General features: G+C 38.6%; 1 protein-coding gene across 6 annotated transcripts in view; it reads right to left on the bottom strand.

Annotated features, from left to right (window-relative positions):
• The window catches only part of gabbr1b (gamma-aminobutyric acid type B receptor subunit 1b), a 109,912-nt gene that overhangs the window by 58,388 nt on the left and 33,378 nt on the right, over positions 1-18,146 (bottom strand). For all 6 annotated transcript variants that reach the window (XR_016147475.1, XR_016147476.1, XM_089123380.1 and 3 more), the window contains exons 3-6: positions 16,693-16,757; positions 15,559-15,697; positions 14,413-14,598; positions 14,302-14,319 (exon numbers count right to left, since the gene is read on the bottom strand). Coding sequence is in view for 4 of the 6 variants with exons in the window: in XM_089123380.1 (XP_088979506.1) it covers positions 14,302-14,319; positions 14,413-14,598; positions 15,559-15,697; positions 16,693-16,757 (408 nt within the window). In the remaining 2 variants the exon portion in view is untranslated. The remainder of the gene's footprint in view (positions 1-14,301; positions 14,320-14,412; positions 14,599-15,558; positions 15,698-16,692; positions 16,758-18,146) is intronic.

The raw sequence follows: 18,146 nt of genomic DNA, 5'->3' as shown, positions 1-18,146 counted from the left end.
TCTAGTGCATAGACCTTGTAGCCCCGCCCCTTTTCAGCGCCGCACCAGTTGTCTTTTGTCTTCCGGTCTGTATTTACGCACATATCTTGTGTATTTATGAACGAACAGCTCGTTTTAAAATCTTCCTGGTCCACTGACTTTTGGTAAGACATATGCTTTAAACATTACAATCCTCATGATAACTTTTGTTAACTTTACATTAAGTAAATCCACTTCAAAAGCAAATTACTCCTGAACAACGTATGACGCTGATTTCACGTAGCCGCCATTTTGAAATGGCTCAGGTGGGAAGAAAACTGGTAGTGACGCCTTTAATCATAGGACAGTCGCGAATGCGATGGTGTATTGTTGTGTTTAATGTAGAAATTAGTTATTTTAAAAATGTACTTTTCTTTCATACTTTAGACCCGTTCTCATCCCAAGGCATCATCTAACTGACAATTTTGACCATACGTCAACATCCGACGCACATGGCAACCTTTAGCGTCAATATGAGACGCGCCTCCTAGTGGTCTAACCCTAACCCTACCCCAGACCTAAACATAACCGCGTCATCGAACTGACGCTAAAGGTTGCCATGCGCGTCGAATTTTAAATCGAGAGAAAACTCTTCTTTTTCACTGCCCTTCTACTGCTGTCTTTATCTCCCTGTCTTCCTCCACGCTTGCATGTCCCAGCCTGCTTGGAACAGGATCACGACACAGCAGACTGGATGTCACCGGAATTAGTATGGATATCCGCACACGCTTTCGAAAAGAATGTCAAGGTTGAAGGCGACTGGGGGAATATCAGACAAAACTGCCTCTCGAGAGAAATCTCGCCGCTGTCATGCACAGCCCTGCAAAGCTGAAGCACGTGGAGGTCAGTAGCTCTCCCCCCCACACTCCCTTAGCATACAGAAAAAGCTGGCAGCAGGTTACCGACGTCCCTGTGGGCCAACTTTCACTATCTTTGCCAGTAATTCAGACACCTGATGCACTCCATTGCTGCATTAATGGGATCAATTAAACCACTCTCTTCAGATCTAAAGGCATGGATCATTTTAAGCTACAGCCATATCCACAATGTCTGCCGGTTGGTGGGAGTCAAATGGGAGTGATGCTGAGATAACTGCGTAATTCGACATCTAATTCGAGTTTAAATGGACCTGCAGCCAGATCTCCTGTGTTTGATGGGCTCACACTCACAGTTGGAGGAATGATCTAATTCCTGGTCACTGTGTTCAGGTTCTCTGAACCTCAAAACTACAGATGGGAACTGTAAAGAATTAAACGATGCTGGTGTGTTTATGATTCCAGAATGGTTCCATTAATGGTTCTTTTAATACATTTAAGGAATATTTGGGTAAAAAAAGAAGTGCAGAATTTTTTTGGAATCAGGAATCTGGAGTTTTTGATTCAGGAATCGAAAAGCACTTCATTCATTGAACATTTTAGGGCTTCCATCATGGAATCATTTTATGGATTTATTTTTTAATACATTTCTTATTCATTTTTAATTTATATAGAATTTTAGCTTGTGAACATACTTTATCACTTGAAAGTATTACACAATCATTTAAGGCATTCCTCCTTACATAGAAACTTTTTGGAATAAATGGTTCTTTAGAATTATATTAAGAACCTTACGATTCTAAGTAGAACAAAACTGAATCTTTTTTCTAAAGTGTAGATTCACTAAAACAAAGTCATTAATTTGAGAGTTGGACTACGCTAGTTCTGCTGTATGGTTGTTTCACTGAAAAGAACTGGCAGAAAACACTGTTCATTCAGTCTTTTTATTTTTCAAAAATGAACCAGTTTTCAATATCCAAATGGGTAACCCAATATCTAAAGGGTTAGTTTACACAAAAATAAAAATCATGCCATCAATTACTCACCCTAATGTCATTCCACACCCGTAAGACTTTCGTTCATCTTCAAAACATGCATGAAGATATTTTAGATTAAATCCGAGAGATTTCTGTTCCTCCATTGACAGCCCAAGCAACTACCCCTTTGTTGCTTCAAAAAGTTCACAAAGAGATGTAAAACAAGTCCTTATGATTCGAACAGTTTGAATTTAAGCTTTGATTCACATATAAACATTGATCAGCGAACATAAACAGAAGCTCAACTGTACTTGATTGATGCATGACAACAAACCTCACTGTTTCTTGTGGAAGCTCAAACGTGCTGCGTAACAAAAGAATAAACCTCATTGGGTTCTTAAAGCATGCTTGAGCTTCTGTTTACCATATCTAATGTGTGCATTGACGAATGCTTATATGTGAATAAAAACCTAAATGAAATCTGTTAATAAAGCGATCATGCCTTTTCAGAAAAATAATAATTGAATAACCGATCAATTCATATGTAGATTTACGACCTCTTTATGACCATTCAATGGAGGAACAGAAATGTCGCAGGTTTGAGGGTGAGTAATGACTATTTTTTAATTTTTCAAAGAACTAACCCTATAAAACCCATGAATACGATAACATATATGTGTTCATTCTGCAACTGTGAATTTGGATCATTTTGCTAGAGAAATCTGAAACTATTCCTCAAGTCAAGTGAAGGGCGGCAGCTCCGCAGCCATTTAACTAATATTGCATAACTAATATGCTATGGGCTTGGAATTACAACCTATAGCCTTAATTGCAGGATTGTGTTGCAGGAATGTACACATGCATTATAGAACAGCCTACAGCTGAGTGTTTATTAATATCCAACCCTCAAAACACCTAAAAATCAACCGTCAGATTTTATTTGGTCATTAAATTGTGGGGAAATTTCTGAACACCCAGAGTACAGAAGCGGACAAATTAGCTCTCCATCAAGACACAACGTGTCAAAGAAAATGACACCCCACTGAAATTTTATTCATAAGAGAGAGAATGTAATTTTACGAAGGAAGACATCCTGCAATTTCAATCGATTCCTTGACCTCCACAGACAAGCAGAAATAAGCAACATGACAGGTGGTTGCTGGCTAATGATCGTGGTCGCACAAGTGGCTGTGCCATGCCATGGCTGCAAGGTCACAGCAGGACACTGTGATTGGCTGTTCTAGTTGCCAGGTCACAGCTGGGCAGCTTGATTGGTTGCCAGGTCACCAAACGCATACAAGCATTTGTGGGGAACAAAGTGCCACTGATTTGCCTCAGAAGTGCACAAAGGTACCTTCTCTTATTTTTCACAAGGCATAATCCAATAACGAACGACCTCGACTCAATATGCGGAGGAGAATCATAACCAGACATGTAAATATTGCATGACTTTGACTAAATGAATAGAAAATCCCCTACAGACGGTCTAGGGAGTGACCTCAGCATCCAGCCAAAGACTTCCCTCTCATCACCCCAGTAATCTTTTTATTTGCCCCGCTGCAGAGTGCGTTCTCCAAACAGATTTGTTAGATTTGACACAAAATTTCATTTACTGCTAAATGCTCAGAATTAGAGTTCAGAATTGCATCGTAGCAGATTCCCCAGGCCTCTCAGAATTAAATGAATCGCAGAATATTAGGAGACAGATCACTCAGCCGTCAGAGATGACTGAGGCGTGCTCAGACACGGAGGAAAAAGCACAGCTAGCCACTCTCTTTGACTGAGGAGGAGTATTAAATCGTGTCTGCGTGTTTGTTGCTTTGATAACAAAGCGACGGAAGAATCTATCCGTGTCGGGATTGCGGCACAGTGAGCGAGCCGCAACCACAGCTCTCGGCTGCTCTGCTGAATTGGAGTGTGAAATATGACCAAGCGCTGCTTAATAACACACCTGCTGTTTTGAACGTCTGTCCCTCTAAATCCTCCGCTAGCCCACTGACGGTTAACGCTCCTGGCTAAAATGTGCCAAGAAGCGGAGTGCTCTAAAGCGTGCAGTTCTCATAAATTACTGTTGAGCACAGTCTGTTCGATTCGTTCAAATGCATGCGATGACGTTTGGCATATCAGAGCGTAATTATCCGATTCCATTATTTTCAACGGGAATCCGCTATATAGCGGACAGCAGGTAACGGCATTTTCCACATGACCTCTGTTAAGTCTTGCTGAGAAAATACATTGCTGTCATCGCCTTTGTTGCGCTTTGGTGGAGCTAGTTTGCATTCTTTTTCTTCAACTCGCTGTATAATGAGAGGAATGGCAATAAAACTACTTGATATGAATGCCTGTTAGATTAAACAGAATTTGGTTGATCTCCAACCCGTCTCCTACTCCACCTCCTCCTTCTGTTTTTGGATTTAGTTTCTTTGGCTGCATTTACACAGCAAGGCCTAATGCACAATGTCTGTTTACATTCCTATTGGACATAATCGACGAACAATATAGACAACAATATGTATTGATAAAACTGTTTTATAAACTACTCTGTTATATTAATAGATATTGGTCAGCACGGTAGTTCATTGAGGTTTTTTTCATCTTCAGGACAGTTCGGCTTAAGTGCATAAAAAATTAAACAGAATGAATGGCTACGAGGAAGGTTAATATTTAATTTGATATTCAGATGTGAGGGACTAAAATATTTTTCAAATATACAACAAAATCAAGATCAGTCATTCTCGCTCTTATGGGCTATATGCACGCATAAGTTCCGCATTTGACGTAAGGATGCTCGTCCATTTCCGGTTGTGTAGATTTAAGCGGAGGAGAACCGAGGAAAACGGGATTATGGCAGAGTCTTCAAAATTTACTGTCCTCCCGTCTTTGAAACGAAACGTACACACGTTTAGATGTAATTTTATATATAGTTATATTTATTTAATATAATTTTAAAAAGAAGCATAAACACAACGAGGGGTGTCTGTTTTATCTGTTTTTGTGACTAACGTTTCTTTATTATAACCATGGAGTATAAAATTCAATATAAATTCTCGGTATTGCATTGGACTCTATGATCGGCGGAAGTTATCGAGCATCCCTAATCCTTCACCGGAAATACCACCGTGCATAGAGCCCATTGCTTGGCTAAATGCATTTACTCATTGCATTTATAATAGTTCCCATAAATTCAGTAACTTAAGCCTGTCATGTCACAATAGCAATGTATATTCATTTTAATGCATGTTTTACTGTTGCTTACATTGCTTCCTTCAACTTAAGATCTCCCTTTAGTTGTTTTTATAATTCTGTAATATAAGCCCAAAAAAATTTACCAAAAAAATGCATTATTAAAGATACACATTATATAAGCAGTGCAACTTGGCAGTGGTCAAAAATATTTTTTTTTTCAAAATTACTTGGATTCATTCCTGCTTTTAAATTCACAGATGTGGTTTTGGACTGGAATTAAGCTACCACAAACCCTGTTTGTCAAAAAAAAAAAAGGAAAGAAAAAGAAGGCATTTGGACTGCAACAAAATCACTAATCCCTGTGAATGCTGAAATGACCTCACTGAATAAGGTTAAGGACAAAAGCCCAGAATTTAATCAAACAAATTTACAAATAGGTCAGTATGACCAGATAGATTTCATAAAAAGTTTGGTAAAATGTAATAAAGATGAGGCTTAAGGTTACATAAGGTAAAAACGATATAAATACTTTTCGTTTTCTCACACAAACCGCTCGTTTCGTGTCTTAGGCCACCATGTTTAATTAAATAATTAAATCATGTTTAATTTGGACTTCTCTGTGCATGCTCTTTGACGTGAACCCCTAAACCTGCATTATATGACTGACAGACACCACCGGTTTGACCAAAAAATATCAAAATTGAAAATACTGTGGAAACAAAGACAACTACATCTTGGATGCCCTTGAGGTAAGCTAAAACATACCAAAAATTAATTTAAAAGTGAACTAACTAAGGCCTAATCCTGGCTTAATCTAAGTCAAGTCACCTTTATTTATATAGCGCTTTTTACAACACAGATTGTGCAAAGCAGCTTTACAGTGGAACATAATGCAACAAAGTTTGTTTCTGCTGGACGAAAATAGTATCATGGTCTATTTTAAGTTCAGTGGTTCATTTTTGTTTAAAAAAAGTTATTAATTTAGTTCATTTTTAGAAAAACAAGAAAAATATATATATCACTCTGGAGAAAAAAGTGATGTCATTGTCCAGCTCAGGTCGGTTCTTATACAAAGGTGTCAATCCAGGCAGATCAATAATGTTGTTGAACGTTAAATATCCCTAACTAAACAAGCCAAAAGGCAAATGGCGACAGTGACAAGGAACCAAAACTCAAAACATCTTGTGACAGAATGGATAAAAAAAAAAAAACATTGGGAATAACCAGGCTCAGCCAGGTCTCCTCTGGCCAACGAACAAACAGTGTATGATTATGAATGATTCAGACAGCATTACGGGTCATAAGTCAGATTGGATTGCCTGTCTGTAAAACCAGGCCTTACATTTTAAATATATTCAAACAGAAAACTGCTATTTTAAATTGTAATATTTCACAATATTACAGCTTCACAGCAATTTTGATCAAACAAATGCTGCCTTAGTGAGCATAAAGGCCTGTTCACACCAAGAAGAACTATAAAAATGACCAACATGACATCATGACTTTTGGGTAAACATACACGCTACTTTCAAGTCAAGTGGCGTGTTATTTATGCGCATTTTGAGCTATCCGCGTGTATGCGTGTATGTCTACGCCGTTAAATGTCCGAGCGAAACGAAGCAAAATGTAGATCTACATCTGGAGAGTGATATTTTTTTCCCTAGGATGGTAGGGGAAGACTCAAAAATGGTATTAACCCCAGTGACGGGTAGGTTTAGGTCATATATTTATATATACAGTATTGCAACGTTAAGTCAACAGCGTTCATAAACATGTTGATAACACGCCAAAAATGGAAATACGAATTGTTGTGTCATACTCACGAGATCAGTCTGAAATGACTATAAGGATAACTATATTGAGTCTACACCAGTGGACGTTATTGTTGTCTGTCGCTTTAAATGCTCGAGCACTTTAAAGGAGGATGGTTGGCTCATTAGTGTTTTTGTAATAGTGGCCTTCACCATCTCTCCAAAGTTTCACCTCTGCTGCCATCATTAATCCTTTACTTTTAACCAAGCTGCCCATTTATCTCGTCTATTCCTGCTTCTCATTTGGCTGGATGTTGTAGCGTTAATGTGATCTGCCATGCTTCAGTAAAACACACTCTAATCTCCATGGCTCTATGGGTTGAGTTGGACCCTTTCTGCTATTCCTGGCTCTGCCATCCCTCATGTTTATGATCCATCTCTTATGATGCGCTTGTCATTGGAGTGCTCGTTTCATTGTTCGAGAACCCTTGTGTTTTGCACCTTCACGGGGCTCGATGAATAGGCAGAAAAGAAATAAGTGGGATTGATGCCAAGGTATTTTCAGGGTCTACAAAGGGAAAGCAAGAATTTCGAGGGAGGGAAGACACTGATAAACCACGTAACAAGTCAGATGTGATTGCATCAGCACCTTCCCCTCACATACAGTTGTGGTTGGATGCACGGAGCATACTGAGCAATATGAATCAGCTTGTAGAAAGAGAGTCCTCTGGTTCTATCACACACATGCGGGATAATTGGAAAAGGAAATGCACATAAATGGCATAGTAAACCTGCTTACGCCACTTTTTAATGCTATCATTTCTCTTGCGGCCATGCGATCAGCAAGGTGCAACTCATTAGTTTTTTAAATATAGCCTTTAGAGCCAAGAGAATACTTGAATTCAAATCAATGGTCACATTTTTTAAGCAAACACAAGAACTTTGCATGCTAATCAAGAGCGTGAGTGGGATACTAGAGGAAGGAGGGGGGAGAAACGGCAGCTGAGCTGTCCCGCTGGATTAAGATGTGACGTGGATCTTTTCTCGCAAACGCTGCACACAGGTGAGCCACTTAGCCTAGGAAGTGCTGATGATTAGGTGGTATGATGGAGGTTAATGGATACGCTGATAAAAGCGGCTTTACCACTTACAGCCCTGGGATCATTGTGAGACATGTGGAGGTGAGTGGATCTGATTTCAGGCTTTCCATGCTACTTTTTATCGTGGGAAATTTTTAACCCCAGTTTGGGGACACTTTTAACCCTGGGTTAAACAATGTTTCACTCTAAGGCCGTGTGTCCACCAAAGCGTTTTTATCCAGCTGAAAACGCTAGACGCTCTGCTGAAGACGCCGTGCTTTGGGCGCTTGAGAGCGTTTTGGCAGCGCAGCGTTTTTTCCGTTGACGTTTCGTTGCTATGATACAGAATCTCCGCAGCACAGTTTGAATGTTGTGACAGTTGGTCAGTGTGGTTTAGTCCCGCCCCTCCTCCACTGTGATTGGACGGCTGGGTAAAAAGTGACAGTGATGAGCGCTGCGTTTTATCCAAAGTTGAACATTTTTCAACTCTCTGCGACCAGTAAAAAGTAAAAAACGCTGGGCGCTCGGCGCTTCAGCGTTTAAAAAACGCTCAGCGCCTCGTTACGCTCATGGCGTTTAAGAAACGCGACGCTCCGATTGAAAACATTTGAAAACATATGCCAGGCACAATGGGAGTGCCGCGTTTTTTAAATGCCATGAGCGTACCAAGGCGCTAAGCGTTTTTTTTTCACGCTGAAGCGCCAAGCGCCCTGCGTTTTTACTGGTCGCTGGGAGTTGAAAAATGTTCAACTTTGGATAAAACGCAGCGCTCATCACTGTCACTTTTTACCCAGCCGTCCAATCACAGTGGAGGAGAGGCGGGACTAATAGACCCCTTTTGCGCCGACGTCACAGTTACGTCACGGCGCTAGCTGGAGGCAAATCAAAGTGAAAACTGGAGGCGGCCAATACAAAACAGCACAGATTCGGCTACATAATAAGGAGCTTAAATAATTGTTACTATTATTAAATGTCATCTTGTTGTGTTGTTTGGTGCAAGAATTGATGAAAAAGGAATATGCTGTTAAAATCGCACTGTAATGTCACTCTTTATATTGTCGTGGTCTCGGCGCTGGCTCGGCAGAACTGCGGATCGTACACACAAGTCTTGTACACAGGACAATATAGGCATCTAAAGATTTATATGCCCTCAGTTTCTCTTCACGATTGGTTTCTCTATAAGGTAGGTGTAGAAGTCAGGCCACTCAACCGAGGTAACGTACGTTAATCCCGTCAGATCGTCCATGCATTGAGTGAGCATGTAGGCGGCTACGGGTCGGCCAATCTGGTTCCGTCCGTTAAAAATAACTTTTGGAAATAACAATCACAGTCCTGGACAGTGAGTGACCTTACACATTAAGATAATATCGGATTTTCTCCAGTCATTGTTAAAAAACAAGCTAACAATCCTTGCTAACTAGCGTTAGTGAAGCGGCCAGAGGGATCTTTCTGCCTCCACCTAAGCTCCGCCCACAAAAAAAAAACCGTCACCATGTTTACCAACTGTAAAAGTGTCTATACCACACCGACCAACTGTCACAACATTCAAACAGCTGCGGAGATTCTGTATCATAGCAACGAAACGTCAACGGAAAAAACGCTGCGCTGCCAAAACGCTCTCAAGCGCCCAAAGCACGGCGTCTTCAGCAGAGCGTCTAGCATTTTCAGCTGGCTAAAAACGCTTTGGTGGACACACGGCCTAAGTATGTTGTTAACATCACTTTAACCCTGGGTTATGGCATTAACCCTGAACTGCAATGCCAAGGTTTACAGTACGAAACAACTACTATAATGTTAATGTGTAGTAGTTGAGCAACAGACAACCGGCTGTGTCAGTTTCGGTATTGAACAGTCTTGAAAACATTAGGGATTTAAAACTTTCTAAAGTAAAATAACTAGCTCATATCGTGTATATAACAATACACGATTGCCCACGGGTTAAAAATCCAGTCTAGTTTGTGCTGTCCAGAGGGAAGCAGCTGTGACGAATGCTGCGTCTTGTTGAACGTCACCTGCTAGGTGTTACAGATGTGTCATTTTGGCAGTCAATATGGCAGGTGTCTTCACATATGTGACAAGTCAGTCGCTGTGGTTGTTTTATTTTGGTGATATCTGTGGTTGCAGGTGCAGGACTGGGGAAAAAAAACTGCAAATAGGACAGTTCTGACACACTGTGCTGGAGGTGTAAACCATTTCTGCAATTCCAGATTGTAACAGTCTGCGATTGTTCCTGAATAATTTATCAACACTTTTAAATAAAACGAGACTCAGAAAATGAGGAGAGCTCCAGCTAACCCCTTGTTAATTCTCTGCAGTCTGACTCTCTCACTCGATGGACTTCTCTTTTGAGAATGAGATTAGGTCTGCGGATGCAGAAACGGGTTCCAGGTTTGAGTGGGCACTGAGGAATGTCATGTAAATGCCATAGGGGAAATCGATCCAGAGGGAGACCTTTTCTTGGCTACCCATGAAATTATCACACACAGAGAGATGACAAAACAGACTTTCAAAAGGTGCACAGAAACATAAATTAAAACGGACTCGAACGAGCGTGGCGCTTTCATTCACACGGACACTGAAACTCTTTCATTTGATGACCTTTTACATGCTGTGAGCTCCATCGATAGGTGAAGAAGAGAGAGAGCGAGCGAGATCACACTGTGCATCCTCTCTTAATTAAAATCTCTAATGCGGCATGCTGCATGTTGAGAGTGGACCAATCACAGAGCTTCATTCTCAACACACACCAATACTGAACAGCAGCATCTCTTAAAGTCCTCTCTCCGGGGGTGCTTGTCTAATGACTAAAAGCCATAACAAACACAACGCCTTCATTAAACTCATTCTTAGCCACCTATTTCATCAATCAATACACCACATCACCCTGTCTCAGCCACTAAAGCCTAATGATATCCACAGACAGAGATGATATTCTGTATTCCTTTTAAAATGGTGTTTTCAATGCCAGAGATTTAGTCTAATGCAGTACCTTGTCATTGTTTAGATCTATAAGCAGCTAATTAGCCATGCTTGTTAAGGGAAGTATTATTATTACCCCTACTTAGTTAATGGGGCTAGTGGATTGAAAGTCCATGTGATTTCAAGCTAGAAAAAGATGGGAAGTTACATAGGGCTGAATGATTGCTAGGCATTTATTTATACATTTAGTTGTTTCTATGGTGTCATATCTACAGTGTTTATATATCTACTCAGCAATTGCAGTCAGCATCATTAACATTTTGTGTCATTTGACCTGTTGGATGATGGAAATGCTCATTATTTGCCACTGAATGATTTCCGCCTGTGTCCAAAGCAGCTTTAAATGGGATTATTCATCCTAAAATGAGAATTAAGTTATGATTTACTCACCATGCTGTTGTTCTAATGCCACATGCCCTTCTTTCTTATAGACCACAAAAGGAAATTTTTTCTTTCTTTTAAAGCTACACTGTGTAAGTTTATTCTTAGCTAAAAACACTTAGTTCTTTCAAAAATATATGTGCTCATTAATGTATATTTACTTCGTTCAAGTAATAAAGTATTCTCGTGAGTGTATAATATGCCATTGAAAATACATACGGGTAAGCGGTCGCCATGTTGCCCCTCCATCTTGAAAGTACATTAGCCAAAGAGGGACATACCCGTTAATCAAAGCTTCGCCTTTCGCGTTTACGTTTGAGTTAACACTCATGGACGAGGTCGAACTGGAAGCCATGTTAATCTTAGACTACATTGGCCACCGTAGGAGTTAAAATGAAATCGGAATTGAGAGGAACAGAAACTAATATTCACTGGATGGTCATATACCTTTTCACCACTAGATGGGGGTAAAAATCACACAGTGTAGCTTTAAATGTCCCTCTCACACTCATCCACATAATGGCAGTGAATAGCAAACATCATCGTGCTTTTTAAAAAAGATGCAAAAGTATCAAAACAACTCATGAGTCACGGGTAGAATAAAGTTCAATACATCCATTGTGTTCGTCATAAAAAAAAATTGTAATCGCGTTCATATCTGTCAATGTCATTCTGACTGTCACGTACGCAGATACATTTTTGGGACTTCTAGGCATTGTATTTCGTGCTGCGCTTTTGTTAATCTTGATATCTCACGATTTGTGTGTTTTTTTGTTGTTTTTTGTGGGAAACGGAGTCAACTGCGGCGTTAACAGAGTCACATGACACTGCACATTGCGTAGCTGTGCACCGAAAACCAACGGCCAAGGTCAAGATTTGTAAACCTTCTATCAATATATGACATGTGTCAAATGGGATCATTCTGGGATACTTGTTTAAACATTCTCCTTTTGTGGTGCATAAAAGAAAGGGGTGAGTAATCTATGTCTTAAATGTTAATTTTAGGGTAAACTATACCTTTAAGTTCACAACTGTAATGACACAATAGATTAGACAGTACAAATGTGATCTGTAAAGATTGAAGGTCTGTATAGATCCGTGCTGATAATCATGGATTAGCAGAAGAAGGTGGCGTCAGAATGCATGTAATAACCTGGGAGTGTATTTCCAGTCAGGTAAAACTGTGAGAAAACACCATTTACTAAGTAGCTGTAGCGCATAAATCATCTGCTCTTCCCATCCCTCCTCCCAAATTGCTTTTTCTCGACCATCCTACTCTGTCTATCTCTCTTTTCCCACAGCCCCCTATACTTTTGTGCCCCCTCTCCATCTTTTTTTTCCTCACCCCCCTCTCTCCATCTCATTTCCCCTCCTTCATTTTCATCCTCCTCTCCTCTCTCATTTCCTGCTGGCCGGCCCTCCATCACCCTCTCTCTCAGTGTGCAGACATCACTGCCATATTGGGACAGTGACACCTCCATTAATCAATTTAGCAAACACCACGGGCTGATCTGCACACAGTGTCATGCACACGTGCACAAGCCAAAACATGGAGGACGAGTATCTGCAATTCATTCACCTCAAGCCTCAATCTGGCCCTGTGGAAGTCAAGGTCATGCAGTCCATTGGGGAATCCCTACGCAGTATAAACTGAGGTTGTGGTATGTTGGATTATGCACCACTGGATGGTACAGTCCCACTTCCTTTGTGGTTTTTAAATATTTTTTATATAGATACCATAAAGGCGTAAAGGGGATCTTATTGGTAAGGACTGAATAGCAGTCTTAAAAGGATGTACGGCTCACTGTGCACTCAATACTGCCATCTTCTGACATGATTCTGGTATTGCATCACCAATATTAACTTGTCTAATGCTGCCCCCTACAGGTTAGTAAATGACTCACTAAGTGCTGAATGAAATACTGCCCCCTTTTGACAGGAGAAGTTCAATTTACTCTTTTATTTGATTGGGGAACTTCAAGGAACTCAGTTCCGACTGTCAATGCCACTGCCAGTATATTTCTTGAAAAAACAACAACAACAAAAACATATTTTCTATTGCAAAATACACGATGCTCACTTAAGATTCAAAACCAGAGGAAGTTTCAGGCTCTTTACTCTTTATAAAATAAAGAATAAAATACCTTGTTTAAAAATGTTCACATATTCTTAAAATGAGTGCACTTTTTGGGCTTATTTGCATTTTAACTGCAATTAAATAAAAAAGTATTATAGTTCAAATTTATATTAAATGCAATCAGCTGCATTTTGTGTGTTTTTTGACCCACTTAATTACGACTTGAGTATATCTTTATATATATTTTCATAATTTATATTTTCTTTGAAATATGGTTAAAGTGTAGTGCCGAAATGTACTGACAAGAATTTATAGTTAACCAAAATATATTTTAATGTACTGTAATTTCTGTTGAAACTTGTAAATCATGCATTTAAATATATTTGTAATTAGTTTCACAATGATGAAACACAATTTAGTATGTTTTAATTTAACAACTTAAAGGGGCTATGTGTAGGTTTTTACTCAAAAAAATCTTTAAGATAGAGTCTTCATTTGTACATTTGTGAGCCAACCATAATGTTATAGAAAGAATGACAATTTAAATTTGTCATTCTTTTTTTTAAAACTAAATATAACTCTGTTTATGTTTGTCTGAAAGATGATTGAGGGTGAGTACCTGGATGGATTGATGGGATAATTTTCATTTTGGGGTGAACTATCCCTTTAAAAACATGCAAATTGTCATGGAAGTGTACTTTCTTTGAGTACATTTAAGTGGCGTTTTATTTCATTAATAATCAAATCAATCTGTGAGTAGTTTTTTTTTTTTTTTTTTAAATACACTTTTAAGATCTGATGTATCTATTACTTGATTCGCCAAAAATCAGTTTGACATGATTAAAAAAATACGGTAAAGATTACATAAACAGAGATGACACTAGATACGTATCCACCCAAGTAGCCAATTTAATTTATGTGAAAAATCAGAGCAGTGCAAAAACTATTTATGAATAAACCAGCGTCCATGTCTCCTTAATAATTACAATATTGGGCTTATCATGCTGTACAATGGAAAGAATACAAAATCATTCTTACCTGTATAATGTCTGTCATCTGCATGAGCAAAACACAGGAAAAAGAGAATAGCAGAATTATAAGGAAGGATTATAAAACTGATTCTGTAATTGAAAGTTGATAAATACTCACAGTGGCAGACAGGTTTGGGTGAGTCCCACTTGCCCAGCTTAGTGCAATGTGTGCTGTTTCTGCCCACCAGGATGAAACCCTCCAGACAGCTGTAGTGAAGTATAGTGTCCTCCACAGCTGGGCCTGGAGGGTGCACCGTCACACGGCCGTTCTCCAGAGACGTCCACACCCGCGGACACGGCAGCACTGAGGTGCAAACAGAACAGCGAAGGGTCAGTTATACAAGTGTATGCTTTTTTTGAACTATTATATTGACTTGTGTCACGATCAGCTCCCAAGGGATGGATAAGGATGGAACTAGAGGAGGATGGTGAAAAAGGTCCAAACAGGTTCAAACAAACAAAAGCTTCTTTGATAAAACAAATTCAAGCACTCCATAAAGCTAAAAGCTTTGTAACAGCGTATATAGGATAAACAAATAAGCATACGTTTACACGATCAATACCAGACACTAACTGAATAAAAACTTGTTGATTATAGGTGGTTTATATTCATTTAAAGGGATACTCCACTCCACAGAATATCAGTAACCAGACAGTTTCTGGTCTCATTGACTTCCATAGTAGGAAAAAAATATACTATGGAAGTCAATGATACCAGAAACTGTCTGGTTCCTGATGTTCTTCTAAATATCAAAAAAATCGGCTGAATACATTCGAAAACGGAAAAACCCAACAGTTTAACTCTGGAGGAGTGATAAAATGAGCCCATTTCCAAAAAAAAAGTGGAGTATCCCTTTAAGATCTATGTTTCTTGTGAGCAGTCTCAAATTTCCCTTATGGGATTAATACAATTTTTACCTTTCATTGCCTTACCTAACCTTTATAAGGCATAACACTGTTATAATTCATCTGTCAAAAGCAGTGAAAAGATAAATGATGGCAAAAACCAAACAAATCATACAGGGAGACCAATTATACAGTATGACACAAAATTCTGTTATAACTTATAATTCATATTTCTGCCGGGAAGTGACCATGTCAAACACATCTTTCTGATTTTAAAACAGCTCAGGACAGTCTGTAGGCTTTGTAATAGTTATAGTGTGTGTGTGTGTGTGCGTTTAAAGATAAAGATATTTAAAATATTTTTTATCAAGAAACATTTTAGACCTTTACAGAAAACAAAAGAAGGAGTTGAACATACAGCATTTGCTGCGCTGGTTCAGGTCAGTCCAAGTGCCGTCGGGGAGACACTTCCTAACCTTCGGTCCCACAATCACTCTGCTCCCTCTGCAGATGTACTCGATTTCATAATCCACCGGCAACACCTGAACACTACGAATCTGCATCCAGAAAGAGAATCACATAATCACTGTTAAAAAGTGTGGGGTCAGTAACATGAATTTTGACTTTTATTAAATTAAATTCACCAAAAGTGACAGTATAGACATTAATTCAAAAGATTTGTATTGCAAATAAATGCTGTCCTTTTTCTATTCGTCAAATAATCCTAATATATATATATACAGTATATATATATATGAAGAGTTCAGATGCAAAAGCCTCTAAGTGCCATTTGAAATTTTCTTTTAGAATGATCATTTTTATCAAGCTTGTATATTCAAGTTCAGTTATTTCACTTAAATGACAATTAATAGGTAATCTTCATTGCAATTTAAGTGAAATTACTGAACTTAAATATACAAGCTTGATAAAAATGATCATTCGAAAAGAAAAATTCAAATGGCACTTAGAGGCTTTTGCATCTGAACTCTTCATATATATATATATATACTGTACATGTGTGTGTGTGTGTGTGTGGGGGGGGGTGTATTTATATGGTTCCCACAAAACTATTAAGCACCACAAATGTTTTGAACTTAAGAAATGTTTCTTGAGCAGCAAATCAGCATATTAGAATTATTTTTGAAGGATAACATGACACTTTAGATTGGAGTAACGATGATGAAAATTCAGCTTTGCCTCACAGGGGAAAAAATTGCATTTTAAAATATATTAAAATAGAAAAAAAAATGTATTTGTGAAATATTTTGAAAAAAAAAAATTAAAAAATGTTTTCTATTTTAATATATTTTAAAATGCAATTTTTTGTACTGTATTACTATACTGTATTAATATAATATGCTTCTATGTATTTTGGATAATAAAAATGCCCCATGGTCAGCAGCATAAAAGTCTTCTTTTTTAAAAATGTTAAATTAATATTACCAACCCCAACATTTTCAACACTAGCACAAACTTGTCCATCTATCCTCCAAACTCACACAGATACAGATATTTAATATAATAAATGAAAAATAAATGAAATACTTCTCACCTGTTCCTGGGTCAGGCCCCTGTATCTGATCCCTCCATCTCTAGGCGGACGAATGATAGCACAACCTGTTGGAAAAAATATGTAGATAATCAAAAATAATCATGTTTTCTGAAGAATGTCCGTGAAATCCTACTTATTACATTTACACTCATCACAATCTTCAGTGCTCATTTTGTCCATTAGATGGCAGTCTCTCCTTTCTGAACATCTAAGGTAGCTTAGAGCTAGCAATGGCGACAGCCATCATGGAAGCTCCTGTGACGGCCTGAGTCGTTTGTTTGAATTCGCCATTCTTGCCACATTCACATTTAATAGGATATATATATATATATATATATATATATATATATATATAATATCTTCCACTTGAAACTCCCACACAAATGTAAATGGTTTCACTAGCACACTAGCAGAACCTATTGTAATTACAGACTACAAATATAGACATAAATAGTTCTAGTACTCCTCAACACAAAATTTTCCATTATATTTGAGTCATTCATGTCTCTGCGTAAATGTCTCCGTGTCCCCTGGGCTCAAGGCTCTGCCAGGGATTTGCTGTCAGAATGAAAGAGCGCTGTAGCTGTAGCCTGTTATTACAGCCTGGTTCACCTATACAGTGTCAGCAGCTAATTACAGTCATCACCAAACCCAGTGCCCAGGGGCAAGACAGACCAGCATGACTGTGTGCACAAGTGTGTTCACACGTGCCTGTGTGTATTAGTCATTTTATGTGTAAGGGTATTTTTAGGGACAAAAATATGAGCAGCATTATCAGAAATCAAATGCTTCACATTGGCACCGCTATTTGCAGCTCTGAATAGACTGTAGAGTAGTTAAAAACGCCAAGTACTCTAAACAGCATATATTCTGGCATTTTGTGTGACTGCACACTGTATTCAAGAAGACCATGTACACACTGCAGATGAATACAGCTTTCACTCTTCTACTGAAAGCTCAATCTCATTCTGTTTATGAAACGGGTCAGGATGGCCGACTAGTCGTCAATAACGCCACTTTGTTAGCTTTAACTTTTTAAGCAGTGTGGTTTAAACCCTATACTTTCACCGACCCACTAGAAGGAAGCTTGGCGCTCTATTTATTTATTGCCTTTATTTCGTATACCATATTTTTAGTGATCATGATAAATTAGGTAGCAATCATTTTAAAGCTTACAAACTCAAAATTCATCCTGTGAAAATCATTTTGAAAATGGACATTGCGTTACCATGGAAATGGTACAGTACATTATTTTAGCAGGCTCCTCCCCTAGTGGGCAGTGTCAGGTTTCATATTAAAAAATGTATAGTATGTTATAATATATTATAAAATGTGTGTGTGTATGTATATATATATTCACACACTCTATTTTCCTACTATGAAAGTCAACTGTCATTCTTGAAATTATCTTCCTTTGTGTTCTTGAAAAAAGTCATACAGGTTTAAAAAAAAAA

The sequence above is a fragment of the Pimephales promelas genome, chromosome 18 (assembly GCF_988280905.1).
Source record: "Pimephales promelas chromosome 18, fPimPro1.hap1.1, whole genome shotgun sequence".
Lineage (NCBI taxonomy): Eukaryota > Metazoa > Chordata > Actinopteri > Cypriniformes > Leuciscidae > Pimephales > Pimephales promelas.
This window is presented reverse-complemented; position numbering and strand designations above follow the sequence as displayed.